The sequence below is a fragment of the Cetorhinus maximus genome, chromosome 21 (assembly GCF_964194155.1).
Source record: "Cetorhinus maximus chromosome 21, sCetMax3.hap1.1, whole genome shotgun sequence".
Lineage (NCBI taxonomy): Eukaryota > Metazoa > Chordata > Chondrichthyes > Lamniformes > Cetorhinidae > Cetorhinus > Cetorhinus maximus.
The window spans coordinates 36,866,976-36,886,157 of NC_135899.1; the positions used below are offsets into that span (position 1 = coordinate 36,866,976).

Genomic DNA, 19,182 nt, shown 5'->3' on the forward strand with positions numbered 1-19,182 from the left:
AAATCTTTCAATTTGCTTTACCAGGGAGGAGCTCCTGAAAGCCAATATGTAGCTCCCCCTGCCGCACCGCCACACCCTAATCAAAAAATAGCCCCTGAGAAAATCCCAAAAAGAGACCTCGAAAAGAAATGACTTTGAGCCCTGGTGTAAATAAGGAGAGACCATTTCCAGAGACAGAAGGATCAGTAACCAAAGGGGACAGATTAAGGTACTTAGCAAAAGGACCAGAGGTGAGATAAGGAAATTTTTACAGAGACAGCTATTGTGGTCGGGAATACACTGCCTGAAAAGGATTCAATAGGAACTTTCAAAAGGGAGTTGGATAAACACTTGAAGAGGAAACATTTGCATGGCTTTGGGAAAGAGTGAGACTAATTGGATTGCTCTTTCAGAGAGCCAGCACACACATGATAGCCTGAATGGCCTCCTGTGCTGTATCATTCCATGTTCAATGATTGTAGTGCAGGAACCATTCACTTCTCCCAATTGTAGCTGAGGGTCAAACTGCCCGTCCAACACGTGGAGGAATTGAACTGCTCCATGCCAGAGTTACAGTCTGTCAATCACTTGTGGTGGTCCTACACTGGACAGTGTGCAGTTTACGTGTACACGGCCTCAGTTACCAGAGGCTGTCAGCTTTTGATCAGCTCCCTCCTCATGTGGATTGGTGAGGTCTGGAGAGATGCTCAGACCTGTTAATGCCTCAGCAGAAAGGTTACAGATTCTCACCAATCCTGAAAACAGAAAGAGATACAGAGCTAGTTACTGATATAACTGCTTACATAGGGCTGTACTGGCAGGTCAGAAAGGTTAACCATATACTATCCACAGAGGGACAACCGGGCAGTGTGTTGGGAATGAGGTGGAATCTACAAAGTGTCTCTGGTTGGAGGTTGGAGAGCTTACTGACATTTGAGAGAGAGATGATTCACTGCCAAATCTCAGACAGCTGTCTGAAACTCTGTGTCTACATGGAGCACACGTAATGGCTCTTAGCCCGTACAATGCTGCTGTTCGAGAGAGAGGAGGAGGAGCAAGCAAATCCGCTGTGCCAGGCGTCTCTCTGGGAGGGTGTCTATCCCATGTGGAGACATTGGTGTATGGCGAGAGAGGAGTGGATGAAATGATTCTGGCACATTACAAGGGTTTGTCTCCTGTGCAGTTTAGTTGATATCCCAGGAGGTACAACAACAGTGTGAAGGCTTAATTGCAGAACTCACACTGATGGGGCTTCTCCCCCGTGTGAGTGCATTGATGGATCAGGAGATACACTGATTGTGTGAAAGCCTTCACACACTTCGCACCTGAAAGGTTTCTCTCCAGTGTGGATCCGCTCATGTCCCAGGAGTTTTGAAGTCTTCAGGTGAACTTTATCATAAATCTCACCATTGAAGGGTTACTCCCCTGTGTGAATTGTCTTGTTTATCAGGGAGGATGTCGACCTTGTGAACAGGTTTCACACTTAAACAGCTTTAACTTAGTGTGAATGCGTTACTGTTTCATCAGTGTCGTTTACTGTGTTAACGCTTGGTCACACATCTCATGTTTGAATGGATTTTCCCTTAGGTGAACGCGCCGGTGATATAACAGACCTGATAATTGTGCAAAGCCTTTTTTACACACCTCACAGGTGAATGGTTTCTCCCCAGTGTGAAGGCGTTGGTGTTGGCGGAGGGTCCATGACCGAGAGAATGATTTGTCGCACACTTCGCATACGAGTGGTTTCTCCCCCGTGTGAATGCGTCGGTGTTCCACGAGGGTCGATGACTGTGTGAACGCTCGGTCACACACGTTACACTTGAAGGGTCTCTCCCCAGTGTGAATCCTCTGGTGTGTCAGGAGATCAGAGGACTGCGTGAAAGCCTTCTCACAAATCTCACACCGGAAGGGTTTCTCCCCTGTGTGAATCCTCTGGTGTGTAAGGAGCCTCGTAGATGTTGCAAAAGCTTTATCACAAACCTCACACTTAAAGGGTTTCTCACCTGTGTGGATTTTCTGATGGACCAGGAGGCTCGATGACTGTGTGAAGGCTTTGCCACACACCTCACAGGTGTACAGCTTCTCCCCCGTGTGAAAGCGTTGGTGTACACGAAGGATCGACGACTGCGAGAATGATTTGTCACATACCTCACATTTGAATGGTTTCTCTTCCATGTGGCTGCCTTTGTTTAGCAGTTGCACAGTTTTAACAGATGCAAGATGCATGTTGCATGTTAGGAGATCTTATGAGCCTATGGAGCCCTCCTCACACTTGTATCCTCAGCCTCTCACCTGTAGGAATGAGTCAGTGGGTCATGAGGTTCGATGAATGTTTGAAGCTCTCACTGCACTTGGAACACACTCACACTTCTTCCCAGCCTCACCCTGACCGATCACTCACAGCCGAACCTTCAGAAAGGTTGGTTCTGATCGAAGGTTCCTCACCACTGACCAGTTTCAGATCTGATGATATGTCAAAGCTCCCCGACCTGACTGATTTCCAGGTGATGGTTTCACTGCCCAACCTTCTCTGTGTTGAGCAATGCTGTGAAGGGACTGGTTGTCTTCCCACAGTTGTGCAGTTGTTCCTTGGGTGATGGTCAGGATTTATCTGCGGCGTCTATCTCTCTGTATTCTCTGGTGTAGTAAGGTGCAATCCTTCTGTAAAACAGGAAATGGAAACATGATTTCCTCTAACTCCCTCTCCTCCTTTGCTGAAGGGGCTGACTCCTCAGATAGAGACTGTTGGACAGTGAGTGTTAGTCTGCTATTCCCCTGTGTGGGGGATCAGATGCAAGTCCTTTCTTTTTCCTCACTTGATTGTCACACACCCTCTGTTTCCAGCAGGGACACTGGATAGTGACCAGGAGCAGACAACGTGGCTACTTTCTTTCCTCTGCCCAGACCCCCATCTTCCCAGGCACCGTGAGGAAAATGGAAAAGACAGTCGAGCGGAGTGTAAAATGGGCTATAAATTCACTATGGGCTTGAGTCGTGCTGGCAAAGACCACTTTGACCCTGAGAGTATGTGTTTAACATTAAAATCACTCAGGGGAAATGCTAATTCTTTGGAGATTTCGAAATTTCTCCCCTTGTTTTCCACAATTATTTGAAGAAAACATACTGGACAGGAGGTGCTAAAAGCTAAGGAAAATATTGCTTCAGTGTAGCTGATTGAAGGGTTCTGGTTTATCCTGGGAAATTAGATACACTGCACTCACTCAGACTGCACATCCCAAATTCAGCTATCAGCCACATCACTGGGCAAAACTATCAAATCCAAGCCCAGGCTTTTGGGAAAGGGTGTGGCCTTCAGGTAAAATCTTCAAAGAAGATATTGTCCTAAAAACCCAAATATTGTCCTTCAGGGAAGGGAACCTGCTACAACTACCTGGTCTGGTCTATATGTCACTCCAGTCCCACACAACATGGTTGACTCTGAACTGCCCTCTGAAGTGGCTGAGCAAATAATGATAAACAATCACTACAAAGTTTAGTAATAAGAGGAAAATCAGATAGATCTGGACAATCCTGGCATTGTGTCAGAATAAGATTAAAGTGATCTCAGCCCAGTGAAATCTGTAAAGTCTCTCTTAACAAGGTCTGAGAACAAGTACCCAAGTGAGGAGAGCTGCCCCACAGACTGGTCAAGTGGCAGTGATACTCACTGAATCGTATCAACCTGGAAACATCCCAGACTCCTCCGTCACCATCCCTGGGTATATCCCATCCCACTGGCAGGTGGGGAAGTCTCAATTTTGACTCCATGGAGTCTCATGGCTTCAGGTCAAATAAGTTCAAGGAATACTACATCTCCCCTCCCAACTGATGAATGAGTATTTCACCATGTTAATCATCACTAGGGAAGTAGACCAAGGACCGTTCCAAAACTGAGTATCCATGAGGTGCAGTGAGCCATCAGCAGCAGCAGGATTGTATTCCACCACAATCTCACAGCTCGGCACAGCCCTCATTCCATGATTATCACCAAACCGGTGGATAGACATGTCAGAAGCAGCATTGGCTCCCTCTCTGCCACTTGCCTGTCTGCCCATTGCTTCCTGTCTATCTGAGCTGAGATCAGGAACTGCCCTCATCCCCAACCCCAACCCCAACCCCCTCCCCATCCATGCAGGGAGGGGACTGCAGTCTGAAGGTGCATCCTTTAGTGCTCCTTGATACACTGAGTTTGAACTAGTGTGCAGCCATTCCTACCCTGCTCTGCTGCCAGCTTTAGGTTATAACTCAATCTCCCTTTACAATGAGTCTGCCCCCTCACTGGGAGACAGCTTCACAGTGAGGGTCGGTAGGATAGTGAACCATGAGGGGAATTACGCTGCTCCTACTGAACACCCAGTCACTTTCTGACTTTTTACACATCAATAGACAATAACAACAATATCCAAAGGTGCTTTGCAAGAATGTTTATAATGTTTGACACTGAGGCACAGAAGTTAATATTAGTACATATGACCAAAAACATGGTTAAAGAGGAAGATTTTAAGGAGTGTCTTACAGGAGAAAGAGAGGTAGAGAGACGGAGAGGTTTAGAGAGGGAATTCCAGAGCTTCAGGCCCAGGCAGCCGAAGGCATAGCCACCAATGATGGAATGATTAAAATTGGGGATGCTCAAGAGATCAAAATTGGAGGAGTGCAGAGATCTTAGAGGGTCGTAAGGCTGAGTTCATTGTCAACCTTGGCTCAGGAGGTAACACTCTCACCTCTGAGTCAGAAGGTTGTGGGTTCAAGTCCCACTCCAGGTCTTGAACCCTGAGGCTGACACTCCATGGCAGTAGTGAGGGGGTGCTGCACTGTCAGAGGTGCCGTCTTTCAGATGGGATGTTAAACAGAGGCTTCTGCTCTCTCAGGTGGGTGTGAAGGATCCTGTGGTACTATTGTGAAGAAGGACAGGGAAGTTATCCCTGGTGATCCCTCAATGAACACCCACTAAAAAACAATTATCTGGTCAGTATCACATTGCTGTTTGTGGGAGCTTACTGTGCACACACTGCTGCCATCTTTCCTACATTACGAGTGGCCATTCTTCATAAGTACATCATTGGCTGTAAAGTTCTTTGGGAATCTGGTACTTGTGAAAGGCTCTGTGTAAATATTTCTTTTTTTTTAACAAGAATGTAAGAGATGGGGGATTGGGAACCAACAGAACTGACCATTCACAGTCCACAGGATAATAACCTGCAAGGGCGACACACACACACATGCGCACACGCACATACACCCTCACACAAATCAGTAAGAATCACCTCACCATCTCATCTTCAGTAATCATCCATCAACAAAACTCAGGGTAGGATACTATCTATACGAATTTTGTTCCTTCACTCACCGTCTCCTCACTTGGTTTTCAGTCTCTACAGGAAGTGAAACCAGCTGTGGAAGAGGAGAGAATGGGCAGAGTGGGTGGGCTCTCTGATTGACGACTCTCACAGCCAATCCAAATATTTCTGGAGTAACATGAGTTTCCTGAAGCTTCTGAAACTGACCGGTGAAATGGAGGCGACTTTGAGCAGCAGATCAGGTGGGGATTTAAACTTTTCATTGTCCCATCTGAATAAAACCTCACTTGAGTATTGCTGAAAAAAAGAGACATGTCTAAGCTTGTCATCTTGCACTCATCAGGACACTCACAAGAAACCAATATAAGAGGAAAAAAACAACAATTTAAACTGTATGTGAAGAGAGTGCTGATTGGTTGGCAAGTGGCGTTGCCTTGGAGAATGCATCAGTGATGGTGACTGACCGTTAACTGCCAAGCATTGTTTGAAATTTAAACCAGGCAGCTTGATGCTGATTGGTCAAGGCATTACCCTGAGGAATGAGTCAGCAAATGGCTGGCACTTATTTTCTTTAGCTGAAACGTGTATACATGTTCTTTCTGTCTGTAAAGAACAGGGCCCTGTGTATTAATATATGTAGCTTCCAGTACATGCAAATGCACCACATTGTGAGCCCAACTGACAATCTTAAATTGGTTGTCAGCATAATTCTTAGCACATTGAGGATTATTCAGCAAATGTTATCCAATCGCGGAATCATATCTAATGTTGGACACTGTGTTTTGAGTTTTGCAAGCACAGGCTGGTTGGGTGCGGTCTGTATCCTGCCCATTGCGAACAGCAGCTGGGACATGCTGTTTGATACAATCCACCAACCTTTGGGACATGTGGCCTGCATACCTAGCATTATACTGGCACTGAAATCCATATACCACATTACTCATTTGTGTGACTAGCAGTCCATCTTTTTGGCTTGACGGCAGCATCCAGTTAGTGGCAAATACCATTGGTGTTGTTACTACATCGCAATTGCTCACCATGCAAGCTTGATGCTGAAATAGGATGCATCAAAGGCATCCTGCAGGATCATGGCTACACTGATCAGATCATTTCGTGCTGTACGTCGCGCAAACTCATGAACGGGCCTAAGGCTATCACTTTCAGCCCTGAAAAGTGCCCAGTCTACCGCAGATTACCCTGGAAGGGCAAGGTATCTCAAAAGTTTGAGCAACAGGTGAAGCTGGCTGTCTCGTACTGCTACTATGCAGTAGCAACACGAGTGGTATTCTCCACTAACAAGATGATGCCGTCAAGCCAAAAAGACATTCTGCCTATCACACAAATGAGTAATGTGGTATAAGAATTTCAGTGCTAGTGTGATGCTAGGTATACAGGCCGCATGTGCCAAAGGTTGGCGGATTGTCCCAGCTGCTGTTTGCAATGGGCAGGATATAGACCGTACCCAACCAGCCTGTGCTTGCAAAACTCAAAACACAGTGTCCAACATTAAATATGATTCCGCGATTGGATAACATTTGCTGAATAATCCTCAATGTAAGAATTATGCTGACAATCAATTTAAGATTGTCAGTCGGGCTCACAGTGTGGCGTATTTGCGTGTACCGGAAGCTACATATATTAGTGCACAGGGCCCTGTTCTTTGCAGACAGAAAGAACGTGTACATGCATAGTGCCTGTTTCAGCTATAGAAAATAAGTGACAGCCAGTCACTGACTCATTCCTCAGGGTAATGCTTTGACCAATCAAGGTCAAGCTGCCTGGTTTAAAATTCAAATAATGCTTGGCAGTTAACTGTCAGTCATCATCAGTGGTGCATTCTCCATGGCAATGCCACTTGCCAACCAATCTGCACTCTCTTCACAAAGTATAAATTGTTGTCTTCCTCTTATATTGATCTTCTTGCAAGTGTCCCGAGTAGTGAAAGATGAGAAGCTTAGACATGTCTCTTTTTCAGCAATACTCAAGTTCCAGACAACCAAACGACTATTTGTATATCTTTCCAAAATTATTTGAAGAAAACACACTGGACAGGAAGTGCTGGAAGCTAAGGAAAATACAACAGCAATATACATCAACAAATTGAATTTATATAGTACCTTTAAAGTAGTTAATTGTCCCAAGGTGCTGGAAAGAGTGTTAACATGATTTGACACTGAGGCACATCAGGTAATATTAGTTCATATGACCCAAAATGTGGTTAAAGAGGCAGATTTTAAGGAGCGTCTTACAGGAGGAGAGATAGGTAGAGACATGGAGAGGTTTAGGGAGAGAATTCCAGGGTTTAGGAACCAGGCAGCTGAAAACACAGCCATCAATGGCAGAGTGATTAATATCAGGGATGCTAAGGAGGTTGGAATGAGAGGAGCGCAGGTATCTGGAGGGTTGTAAGACTGGAGGAAATGACAGAGATAGGGAGGAGAAAGGCCATGGAAGGATTTGAAAACAAGGATGAGAATTTTAAAATTGAGGTGTTGCTTGAGCAGGAGCCAATGTAGATCAGTGAGCACAAGGGTGATTGGGGAATGGGTCTTGGTGTCAGTTCGGACGTGGGCAGCAGAGTTTTGGAGGAGCTCAAGTTTACAGTGCAAGATGTGAGAGCAGCCAGGAGAGCATTGAGATAGTTGATTCTAGACCCTACAAAGGTCTGGATGAGGGTTTCAGCAGCAGATGAGCTGAGGCAGGACGTCACTGGTCTCTCCTGTGAGTGGAGCTTGCACCTCTTCCTATTCACAGTGTTCCCGTTCCAGTGGGAAGTGACAGTGAGAGCCAGGGATGGTAATGGAGAATTCTTCATAGAATCATACAGGATCATAGAATAGTACAGCACAAAAGGAGTGTGGCAGTGCTGCACTGTCGGAGGTGCCGTCTTTCAGATGAGATCTCAAATGAGGCCCCTTCTGCTCTCTCTAAGGTGGGTGTAAAAGATCCCATGGCACTATTTTGAAGAAGAACAGGGGAGTTCTCCCTGATGTCCTGACTAACATTAGTCCCTCAGCCAACACCACTAAAAAACAAATTATCTTGTCATTATCACATTACTGTTTGTGGGAGCTTTCAGTGCGCACATTGGCTGCCACATTTCCTACATTACAACAGTGACCACACTTCAAAAGTACTTCATTAGCTGTTTAAGCGCTTTGGGGCATCTGGTGGTCTGGAATGGCTCTATATAAATATGTTTTTTTGTTCTTTTCTGAGAGGTTACAGAGATAGGGAGGGTGGAAGGTCTCTGAGGGATTTGAAAAGACAGGAAACATCCAGATCCCAACACACAGACAGAACTGACCATTCACAGTCCACAGGATAATAACCAGCTCCCAACACACACACACAGAACTCAACAATAGGAAATCAGTAAGAATCATCAGACACTCTGCACCTCCCAGATAATTACACCTCACCTTCTCATATTCAGTAATGAGCCATCAACAAAAGTCAGCCTGTAAATCAGAAGGGAAATGCTTCCAATAAACACACTCAATATCCAACACACAGCTCCAGGCAAACAGTTCAGCACAAAGCACCGAGTAAACAGCTCTCTCAGCTGGATGTTCTCACACAGCATAAGGGGCATTTCCACAGCTGATTCCCCACAGGATAGTCAGGCTGCCTGAAGATTAGTGTGGATATTATGTGATGTAATAATTATAAATTGTGTTCGTTCACTCACCATGTCCTGAGTTGGTTTTGAGTCCCTACAGGAAGTGAAGCAGCTGTGGAACAGGAAGGGGAGGGAATGGGCAGAGTGGGTGGGGCTCTCTGATTGACGTCTCTCACAGCCAATCCAAATATCTCTGGAGTAACAAGAGTTTCCTGAAATTTGGGAAACTGACCGGTGAAACGGAGGCGACTTTGAGCAGCAGATCAGGTGGGGATTTAAACTTGTCATTGTCCCATCTGAATAAAACCTCACTTATTGCAGCTGCTGTCTCAGTTCCCCCGGTAAATGTTTGACAGAGATTTCTAGTGTGGGAATAACATTCTTCATCCTCGGAGGCTTTCAAACTGACAACATCAGTGTGGGATGTGTAGCCTCGGATGTGTTTGTTGCTGGGTGAAAATCCTGGAGCTCCCTCCCTAACAGCACTGTGGGTGTACCTACATCACATGGACTGCAGCAGTTCAAGAAGGCAGCTCACCACCAGCTTCTCAAGGGCAACTAGGGATGGACAATAAATGCTGGTCCAGCCAGCGAAGCCCACATCCCCAGTGAGTGAAGGATCAGAATTTATAACAATTACATCACATAATATCCACACTAATGTTCAGGCAGTTTGACTATCCTATGTGAAGGAGCGGAGTTTATACAGATTGTATCCCATAATATCCATAATAATGTGCAGGACTGAATATCCAGTGAGTGAAGGAAGATTCTTGTGATGTATGGTCTCTGGATAGTGTCCTGGTGGTGGAGCGAGTGGGTATTGAGTCTAATGGTAGCGGCTCTGATTAGGGGACCGGCTGTGTTCCTGATCCTGTTGGGACGCTTCAGTGTTGTAGATGTTCCCATCCATGTGAGTGGTGAATATTCCATCACACTCCTGACTTGAGCCTTCTCGATAGTGGGGAGGATTTGAGTGGTCTGGAGGGGAGTTCTCCCAGCATCTCAGGAGGAGGCTGGGTTTGATCATCCACTCACTATTTTTAGCTGAAGATACTTTAACATTTAGGCCTTGCACTCATGAGCTGGACTCCAACATGGTTGAGAATGGAGCCTCCTTGTCCTGTTACTGGACTGGTTGTTCACAATTCTCGACAAGAGGTGATAGGACGACAGAGCTTCACCCAGATCTGTTGGTTGTGGGGCTATTTAGCTCATTATTACCTGCTACTCTTAGTGTTTAGCCTGGACTGCAAACTATACCCAATGTTGTTCCTGAAATGCCTATCTAGTGTGTTGATGATAATCATGGAATGAGGGATGTGCTGGGCTGTGAGATTGTGGTGGAATACAATCCTGCTGCTGCTGATGGCTCACTGCACCTCATGGATACCTAGTTTTGGGATCTGTCCTTGGTCTACTTCCCTAGTGATGATTAACATGGTGAAATAGTCATTCATCAGTTGGGAGGGGAGTGGTAGTTTTTCTTTAATTTGTTTGACCTGAAGCCATGAGACTCCACGGAGTCAATATTGAGACTTCCCCACCTGCCAGTGGGATGGGACATACCCAGGGATGGTGACGGAGGAGTCTGGGATGTTTCCAGATTGATACAATTCAGTGAGTATCACTGCCACTTGACCAGTCTGTGGGGCAGCTCGCCTTACCTGGGTACTTGTCCTCAGACCTTGGCAAGAGAGACTTTACAGATTTCACTGGGCTGAAATCAGCTTAATCTTATTCTGACACAATGTCAGGATTGTCCGGATCTATCTGATTTTCCTCTTATTGTTGGACTTTGTAGTGATTGTTTATCATTGTTTGCTCAGCCACTTCAGAGGGCAGCTCAGAGTCAACCATGTTGTTTGGGACTGGAGTCACGTAGACCAGACCAGGCAGTTAGAGCAGGTTCCCTTCCCTGAAGGACAATATTTTGGTTTTTAGGACAATCTGAAAGTTTTCATGTTTTTATTTTAATTCAATTCTGCAAATTCCAAAATTTATTAAATTCACCTTCACAACATGGAGTAGTTGATGCGAATAGGGTGAGATGAAGAGAGGTGAGGGAGGCTCGTGTGAAGCATAAACACCAGCATGGACCAATTGGGCCGAATGGCCTGTTTCTGCACTGTAATTCTATGTGTGCAACTTTCCATGTTTGGATTTGAACTCTCAATCTCTGGATTATTAATCCAGCACCAGAGCAATTTGGCTGCCATACGTGGAGAAATATTTATTAAAATGTCTTTTAATAATATCTTTAAAGATTTTACCTGAAGGCTTTGGCATTTCCCAAAAGCCTGGGCTTGGATTTGATAGTTTTGCCCAGTGCTGTGGCTGATAGCTGAATTTGGGATGTGCAGTCTGAGCGAGTGCAGTGTATCTAATTTCCTAGGATAAACCAGAACCCTTCAATCAGCTACACTGAAGCAATATTTTCCTCAGCTTCTAGCACTTTCTGCTCAGTATGTTTTCTTCACATAAATGCATGGGGAGAAATTTTAAAATCTCCATTGATTTAACAGTTCTCCTGAGTATTTTTTTTATTTATTAAACACATACGCCAAGGTGAAGTGAATTGATAGCCTGTTTACACTCTGCCTGACTGTCTTTTCCATTAACCTCACAGTGCCTGGGAGGGTGGGGGCTGGGTGGAAGAAAGAAAGTAGCCACGTTGTCTGCTCCTGGTCATTATCCAGTGTCCCTGCTGGAACAGAGGATGTGTGACAGTCAAATAACGAAAAAGAAAGGACTTGTATCTGATCCCCACACAGGGGAATAGCAGACTGGCACTCACTGTGGAACAGTCTCTAACTGAGGAGTCAGTCCCTTCAACAAAGGAGAGGGGGTTGAGGGAATTCATGTTTCCTTTTCCTGTACACCAGAGAATACAGAGAGGATAGACACAGCAGACTGATCCTGACCATCTTCCAAGGAACAATTACACAACTGTGGGAAGACATCCAGTCCCTTTGCAGCATTGCTCAACACAGAGAAGGTTGGGCCTCATGAAATATTGACTCATTCCTGTATGTGAGAGGTTGTTCAAGTGTGAGGGGGGCACCACAGGCTTGTAACATCTCCTAACAAGCGATGTGCATCATTTACAACCACTGTTAACACATGAACAGCTACATGGAAGAAAAACCCTTCAAGTGTGAGATGTGTGATAAAAGTTTCATGGCATTGACGAGTCTCCTGAGACACCAGATGATTCACACAGGGGAGAAACTATTCAGGTGTGAGTATTGTGAGATGGCATTCACTCAATCTTTCAGTCTCCTGACACACCAGAGGATTCACACAGGGGAGAAACCATTCACCTGCAACGTGTGTGATAAATCATTCTCTGATTTATCAACCTTCCTCAGACACCAACGCATTCACACAGGGGAGAAACCATTCACCTGTGACGTGTGAGATAAATCATTCTCTGACTTATTGACCTTCTGCAGACACCAGCGCATTCACACAGGAGAGAAACCATTCAGGTGGGAGGTGTGTGACAGATCATTTTCGCAGTCATCAACGCTCGTTCGACACCGGCACATTCACACTGGGGAGAAGTTGTTCAAGTGTGAGCTGTGTGATAAAGTTTTCATAAGTTTCTCAAGGCTCCTGGTCCATCAGACAGGCCACACAGGGGCTAAGCCATTCACATGTGAGGTGTACAACAAATCATTCTTAGATTCAGCAGAGGTCCGTGTACACCAATGCGTTCACACCAGGGAGAAACCGTTCACGTGTGAGTTGTATGACAAATCATTCTCGAAGTCATCGAATGTCCACACACACCAAGCATTCACACAGGGGAATGTCATGAAGCCATTAATGTATATAATATTTTGGAAAATATTTTCCTTTTAAAATAGAGGTTTAGTCTGTGGGTGTGTCTTAATTGGATTAAAGCCTGGGTGCTTTGATGTATACTAGTTTTGATATGTAAGAGAGAGAGCGTGCATTTTCATTTTTTGAATAGAACATTCAAGAACTGAGGTGAAAACTGACACCTACCTAGCAGATACCAAGCAAAATGTTTATATTACTAATAAAATTGGTACTATGAAAGGGGTTTTATTGTTAGAGAGGTTCAGTTCAGAAGTTGGTGATACAATAAGAATTTACATTTAATGGGCAGTGGTAGGTATAACTTCAGTAGTTTTTGAGTGTGCAGAGCAGAAGCAATGTGAGATCAAAAGGCAGCTGATTCCTGAATTTAGAGTCGCACCTCAAACATAACTTAAAATGGTAGGTTATGACAGTTGTTTAAAGTTTCCCTCTGGGATTTTTAAATAGCTCAGCTGTACCAACTGCATCAGTCATTACAGGAAAAACCCTTCATGTGCAAGGTTTGTGATAAATCTTTATTGGATTTAGCAAAATTCCTCCATCAGAGAATTCACACAGGGGAGAAACCATTTACCTGCAAAATGTGTGACAAATCATTTTCACAGTCATTGTATCTCCGTGTACACCAACACATTCACACAAGGGAGAAACTATTCACATGTGAGGTGTGTGACAAATGTTTCTCAAGGTCAACAAACCTCCTGCTTCATCACAAGATCCACACAGGGGAGAAACTCTTTGTGTCTGGTTTGCGATGAAGCTTTCAGGACATTTTCAAGCCTCCTGAGACATCAGAGGGTTCATATGAATAAGAAACTGTTCATGTGTGAGATGTGTGACAAATCTTTCTCAAGGTCTTCCAAACTCCTGCACCATCAGAGGATCCATAAAGATGAGTAAAGCTTCAGATGTGAGGTCTGTGATGAAGCTTCTCTTACATCTTCAACCTTCCTGGGTCACCAAAGGATTTACACAGGAGACAAACTCTTCATGTGCAGTGTTTGTGACAAGCCTTTCACCCACTCCTCCGATATCTGATGTACCAGAGGGTCCAAGATGGTGAGAAATCATTCAGGTGTGAGGTGTGTGACAAGGCTTTCACACAGTTAGTGTATCTCCTGAATGATCAACACACTCACACGGGGGAGAAACCATCTCGGTGTGAGTTCTGTAATGAAGTCTTCACACAGTTGTCGGACCTCCTGAAACATCAGTGAACCCACATTAAAGACAAACCCTTCCAGTGTGACATGTGTAGGTCGGCCTGGAGTAGTTAGATTTTAGTCCAGCTTGACAATTTTTATACTATATTCACTTTAGTAACCAGAAGGACAAGGAAGCCATTTTAACACTAACATGTGGCAGAGGAAGTCATTTTGTATCCCATATTAATTATTCAACAAATTACTGTATTCTGTTGCAGCCAGTCATGGAATAAATGATTGTAAAAGTAATGAGTGCACCTTCATTCAGTTATAATTGATGAAACGGTGTAATCAAAAGTCATATCAGAAAGACTGCATTTTCATTTACATGTTAATGTATAATCAATGTATATGTGTCTGTGTAAGAAAGTGCAGTTTCTGTCAAATCTGCTCAAACAAGGGAATCTTGTTGAAATAAGGTCCCTGGGACAGCACATCACGGCCTTGTAGAATCTGGCTAAATGAACAGAGACAAAAACAAAAATACCTGGAAAAACTCAGCAGGTCTGACAGCATCTGCGGAGAGGAATACAGTTAACGTTTCGAGTCCGTATGACTCTTCAACAGAATGTTCTGTATTCCTCTCCGCAGATGCTGTCAGACCTGCTGAGTTTTTCCAGGTATTTTTGTTTTTGTTTTGGATTTCCAGCATCCGCAGTTTTTTGCTTTTATCTAAATGAACAGAGAGTTGTTCAAAATCAGATAAAGGAACAGTGTGAAGCAGCCCCATTGTATTTCTGTCTGAGATGCTGAGGCCAGATGGCTTCTCGTGGAAAGATGTAAATAAAAGGCAATCAAGTTTACCCAGCAACAGGTAGTGCCACTCATAGAACAATAATAGCCTGACTCTGAAATGGGGTGATGGTCGTCCAGGGGTTAAAAAGAGGGGTTTCATGAGGTTTTGTCGTGAGTCAGATTGTGGAGACTCCAGAGTGTGAACCACCTGTCAATGTCCATAAGTGGGTTTGAGATTGAGACCAGAGAGCTGAGAGGGTGAATGTGACTTACACTTGAACAGACTGTGTAACCGGCTGAAGCTACAATCATTCTCCTCACTTTGTTAACAACATTGTTTCTTTCATAAACTTTCTAAAATTTACTATGCAAAGATTCCTAGTTTGCCAGTTAATCTAATATGAACAAAAGTAGAAATCACACTCCACATTTATACAATTAAACCAAATTAGAAATCACTTACAGTGAAAATTTTAAATTGGAGGCACTGGGGGTCTGGGAACCAGTGTAGGTTAGCGAGCACTGGGGTGGTAGGTGTGTGAGTTAGGATAGAGACCGCAGAGTTTCAGCTGACCTGAAGTTTATGGAGGGTGGAAGATGGGGAGCTGGACAGGAGAGCATTGGAATGGTCAAGTCTAGTCTAGAAACAACAACAGCATGGATGAGGATTTCAACAGCAGATGGACTAATGTGGTGATGTTACAGAGGGGGAAGTAGGTGATTTTTCTGATGGAGAGGGTTTGGGGTTGGAAGCTCAGCTGGAGGTTTAAGAGGACGACATTGACCAATTGTTGTTGGAGATGAGAGTGGAGAGGGCAGTCGAGAGGAATTTAAGGAATGTAGGAACTGGAGTGATCCCTTGAGCCTGTTACATATTCAATTAGATCATGGCTGATCCATACCTGAACTCTTTCTACCTGCCTTGGCTCTGTTACCCTTACTCCCCTTGTCTAACAATAAACCTATCAATCTCAGTTTTGAAATTTTCAATTGACCCCAAGTCTGAACAGATTTTTGTGGGGAGAGAGTTCCAGATTTCTAGTGCCCTTTTTGTGAAGAAGTGTTTGCTGACATCAGCCTGAACAGCCCAGCTTGAATTTTAATGCTCTGCCCCTTTGTTCTGGACTCTCCCACCAGAGGAATAGTTTCTCTCTAACTACTCTATCAAGCCGTTTAATCATCTTAAACACCTCAATTAGTTACCGTGCTGTGACACACGGAGCGGTATGAGAGGTTGGTGAGTACGGGAGTATGATGTACGGAGCAGTGTGAGACGGTTGTGAGCATGGAAGTGTGATGTACGGGTATGTGATGTATGCAGCAGTGTGAAAGGTTAGTTTTTATGTGTGTGAGATGTACGGAGCAGTGTGAGAGGTTGGTGGGTACGGGAGTGTGATGTATGGAGCAGTGTGAGAGGTTGGTGAGTATGGGAGTGTGATGTACGGAGCAGTGTGAGAGGTTGATGAGTATGGGAGTGTGATGTACGGAGCAGTGTGAGAGGTTGGTGAGTACAGGAGTGTGATGTACGGAGCAGTGTGAGAGGTTGGTGAGTACAGGAGTGTGATGTACGGAGCAGTGTGAGAGGTTGGTGAGTACAGGAGTGTGATGTACGGAGCAGTGTGAGAGGTTGGTGAGTACGGGAGTGTGATGTACAGAACAGTGTGAGAGGTTGGTAAATTCATGAGTGTGATTTACGGGAGTGTGATATATGGAGTAGTGTGAGAGCTTTGTGAGTACGGGAGTGTGATGTACAGAGCAGTGTGAGAGGTTGGTGGGTACAGGAGTGTGATGTACGGAGCAGTGTGAGAGGTTGGTGAGTACGGGAGTGTGATGTACAGAGCAGTGTCAGAGTTTGGTGAGTACCGTGGTGTGACACACGGAACAGTGTGAGAGGGTTGTGAGCATGGGAGTGTGATGTACGCAGCAGTGTGAGAGGTAAGTTTGTTGGTGAGTGTGATGTACGGAGCAGTGTGAGAGGTTAGTAAGGGCGGGAATGTGATGTACGGAGCAGTGTGAGAGGTCGCTGAGTGCTCCCTAGGTTTATGTCCAAATAATTAATATATACCACAAAAAGCAGGGGACCTGGTAATGGGCCCTGTGGAACCCCACTGGAAATAGCCTTTCAGTCACAAAAACATCCGTTAACAATTACCCTCTGTTTCCTGCCACTGAGCCACTTTTGTATCTAGCTTGCTACATTCCCCCAGATCCCATGGAAGTTTATATGGGACCTTGTCAAAACCTTTGCTAAAATTAAGTCCCAGGAATGTCAGACAGGACTGAAATCAGTTGCTGTAAAGCAAATGTCAAAGTGACAATCTTCAGGGCAGTAAGTGTTGGAATGACATTTTCTTAGGACCGGGTCAATTCCGAACATTGTCCTTTAACTTAAAAGCAAAATACTGCAGACGCTGGAAATCTGAAACATAAACAGAAAATGCTGGAAAATCTCAGCAGGTTTGGCAGCATCTGTGGAGAGAGAAACAGAGTTAATGTTTCAAGTCCGCACTCTGAGGTGCTTCAATACAATTATGATACATTTAGTATTCACTACATACATTCCTTGTGAGTCATACGGCATGGGGGGGGTCTATACAATTCCCAGCCCTTCGGTGTACGATGGCAGAAAGGTCTTAGACAGGGACCTTTCCCGATTGCGCCTTTGCGGCAGCTGCCCCAAGCTTCAGTGCGTCCCTCAGCACGTAGTCCTGGACCTTGGAATGTGCCATTCTGCAACGCTCAGTTGGGGACAACTCTTTGCACTGGAAGTCCAACAAGTTTTGGGCAGACCAAAGAGCATCTTTCACTGAGTTGATGATCCTCCAGCTGCAGCTGATGTTTGTCTCGGTGTGTGTCCCTGGGAACAGTCCGTAGAGCAAAGAGTCCTGTGTCACAAAACTGCTCGGGATCAACCTCAACAAAAACCACTGCATCTCTCTCCAGACCTTTGCAAAGGCACAAACCACCAGAAGATGAACAACGGTCTTGTCCCCACCACAGCCACCTCGAGGGCAACGTGCAGAGGGGGTGAGACTCCTGGCGTGTAGGAAGGATCTGACAGGGAGGGCCTTTCTCACCACCAGCCAAGCTACATCTTGCTGCTTGTTGGAAAGTTCTGGCGATGAGGCACTCTGCCAAATGACTTTGACAATCTGCTCGGGGAACCATCCGACAGGATCCACCATCTCCTTTTCCCGCAGGGCCTCTAGAAAGTTACGTGCTGACCACTGTCTGATGGACTTGTGGTCAAAGGTGTTTCTCTGCATAGATTTTTCCACGAGGGACAGGTGGTATGGCACGGTCCAACTACTTGGAGCGTTCCGCGGCAGCATGGCCAGACCCATCCTTCACAACACCAGGGACAGGTAGAACCTCAGCACGTCGTGACACTTGGTGTTTGCGTACCGAGGGTCTACGCACCGCTTGATGCAGCCACACACAAAGGTGGACATCAGTACGAGGGCGATGTTGGGCACGTATTTTCCCCCTTTATCTAGAGGCTTGTACATCGCATCCCTGCAGACACGATCCATTTTCGACCTCCAGATAAAGCGAAAGATGGCTCGGGTGATCGCCACCACGCAGGAGTGTGGAATGGGCCAGACCTGCGCCACGTACAGCAACAGCGAGAGTGCCTCACACCTGATGACCAGGTTCTTACCCGCAATGGAGAGGGAGTGTCGCTCCCACATGCCCAGTTTCCTTTTCACCATAGACACTCGCTCCTTACAGTTTCTAAAGCATGCCTGGTCCCTCTGAACCATATCCCCAGCACCTCCAGGCCATCAGCCCTGACGGTGAAGGGGACAAAGGATCGGTCAGCCCAGTTCCCGAAGAACATGGCCTCGCTCTTCCCACGATTTACCTTGGCTTCCGAGGCCAATTTGAACTGGTCGCAGATGTGGATCAGTCTGCGCACCGACAGCGGATCCGAGCAGAAGACGGCGACATTGTCCACGTACAGGGAGGCTTTGACCTGAGTGCCTCCACTGCCCGGGATCGTCACTCCTCTCATGCCCGGATCCTTCCTGATGGACTCAGCAAAGGGTTCTATGCAACACACGAAAACAACAGGCGAGAGAGGACAGCCCTGCCTGACTCCAGATTTAATAGGAAAGCTATCTGATTCCCACCCATTGATTGAGACTGCGCTACTGATGTTAGCGTAGAGCAGCTGGATCCAATTGTGAATTCCCTCCCCAAACCCCATTTTGGAGAGCACATCCACCATGTAGGTATGCGATATTCTGTCAAAGGCCTTCTCCTGATCCAGGCTGATGAGGCAGGTGTCCACCCCCCTCTCCTGCATATAGGCAATCGTATCCCTGAGCAGCGCTAGGCTGTCAGAGATCTTCCTGCCCGGCACAGTGCAGGTCTGGTCGGGGTGGATCACCAATTCCAGAGCGGATTTGACCCGATTGGCGATGGCCTTGGACAGAATCTTATAGTCCACATTCAACAGTGAAATGTGTCGCCAATTTCTAATTTCCTCCCT

The 19,182-nt window shown here is 45.6% G+C and overlaps 3 protein-coding genes and 1 long non-coding RNA gene across 4 annotated transcripts in view; 2 read left to right on the forward strand and 2 right to left on the reverse strand.

Annotated features, from left to right (window-relative positions):
• LOC144695222 (uncharacterized) overlaps positions 1 to 19,182 on the reverse strand; it is a 579,912-nt gene that overhangs the window by 240,390 nt on the left and 320,340 nt on the right. The gene's annotated exons all lie outside the window — the stretch shown is intronic.
• LOC144695213 (uncharacterized) overlaps positions 1 to 19,182 on the forward strand; it is a 288,845-nt gene that overhangs the window by 218,279 nt on the left and 51,384 nt on the right. The window lies entirely within an intron of this gene.
• Positions 1 to 19,182, forward strand: part of LOC144695293 (uncharacterized) — a 226,234-nt gene that overhangs the window by 43,401 nt on the left and 163,651 nt on the right. The gene's annotated exons all lie outside the window — the stretch shown is intronic.
• LOC144695273 (uncharacterized) lies at positions 869 to 2,585 on the reverse strand. The gene has a single exon (XM_078566189.1). It carries the CDS (start codon positions 2,203 to 2,205, stop codon positions 1,513 to 1,515), a length of 693 nt encoding a protein of 230 aa, XP_078422315.1. The 5' UTR covers positions 2,206 to 2,585; the 3' UTR covers positions 869 to 1,512.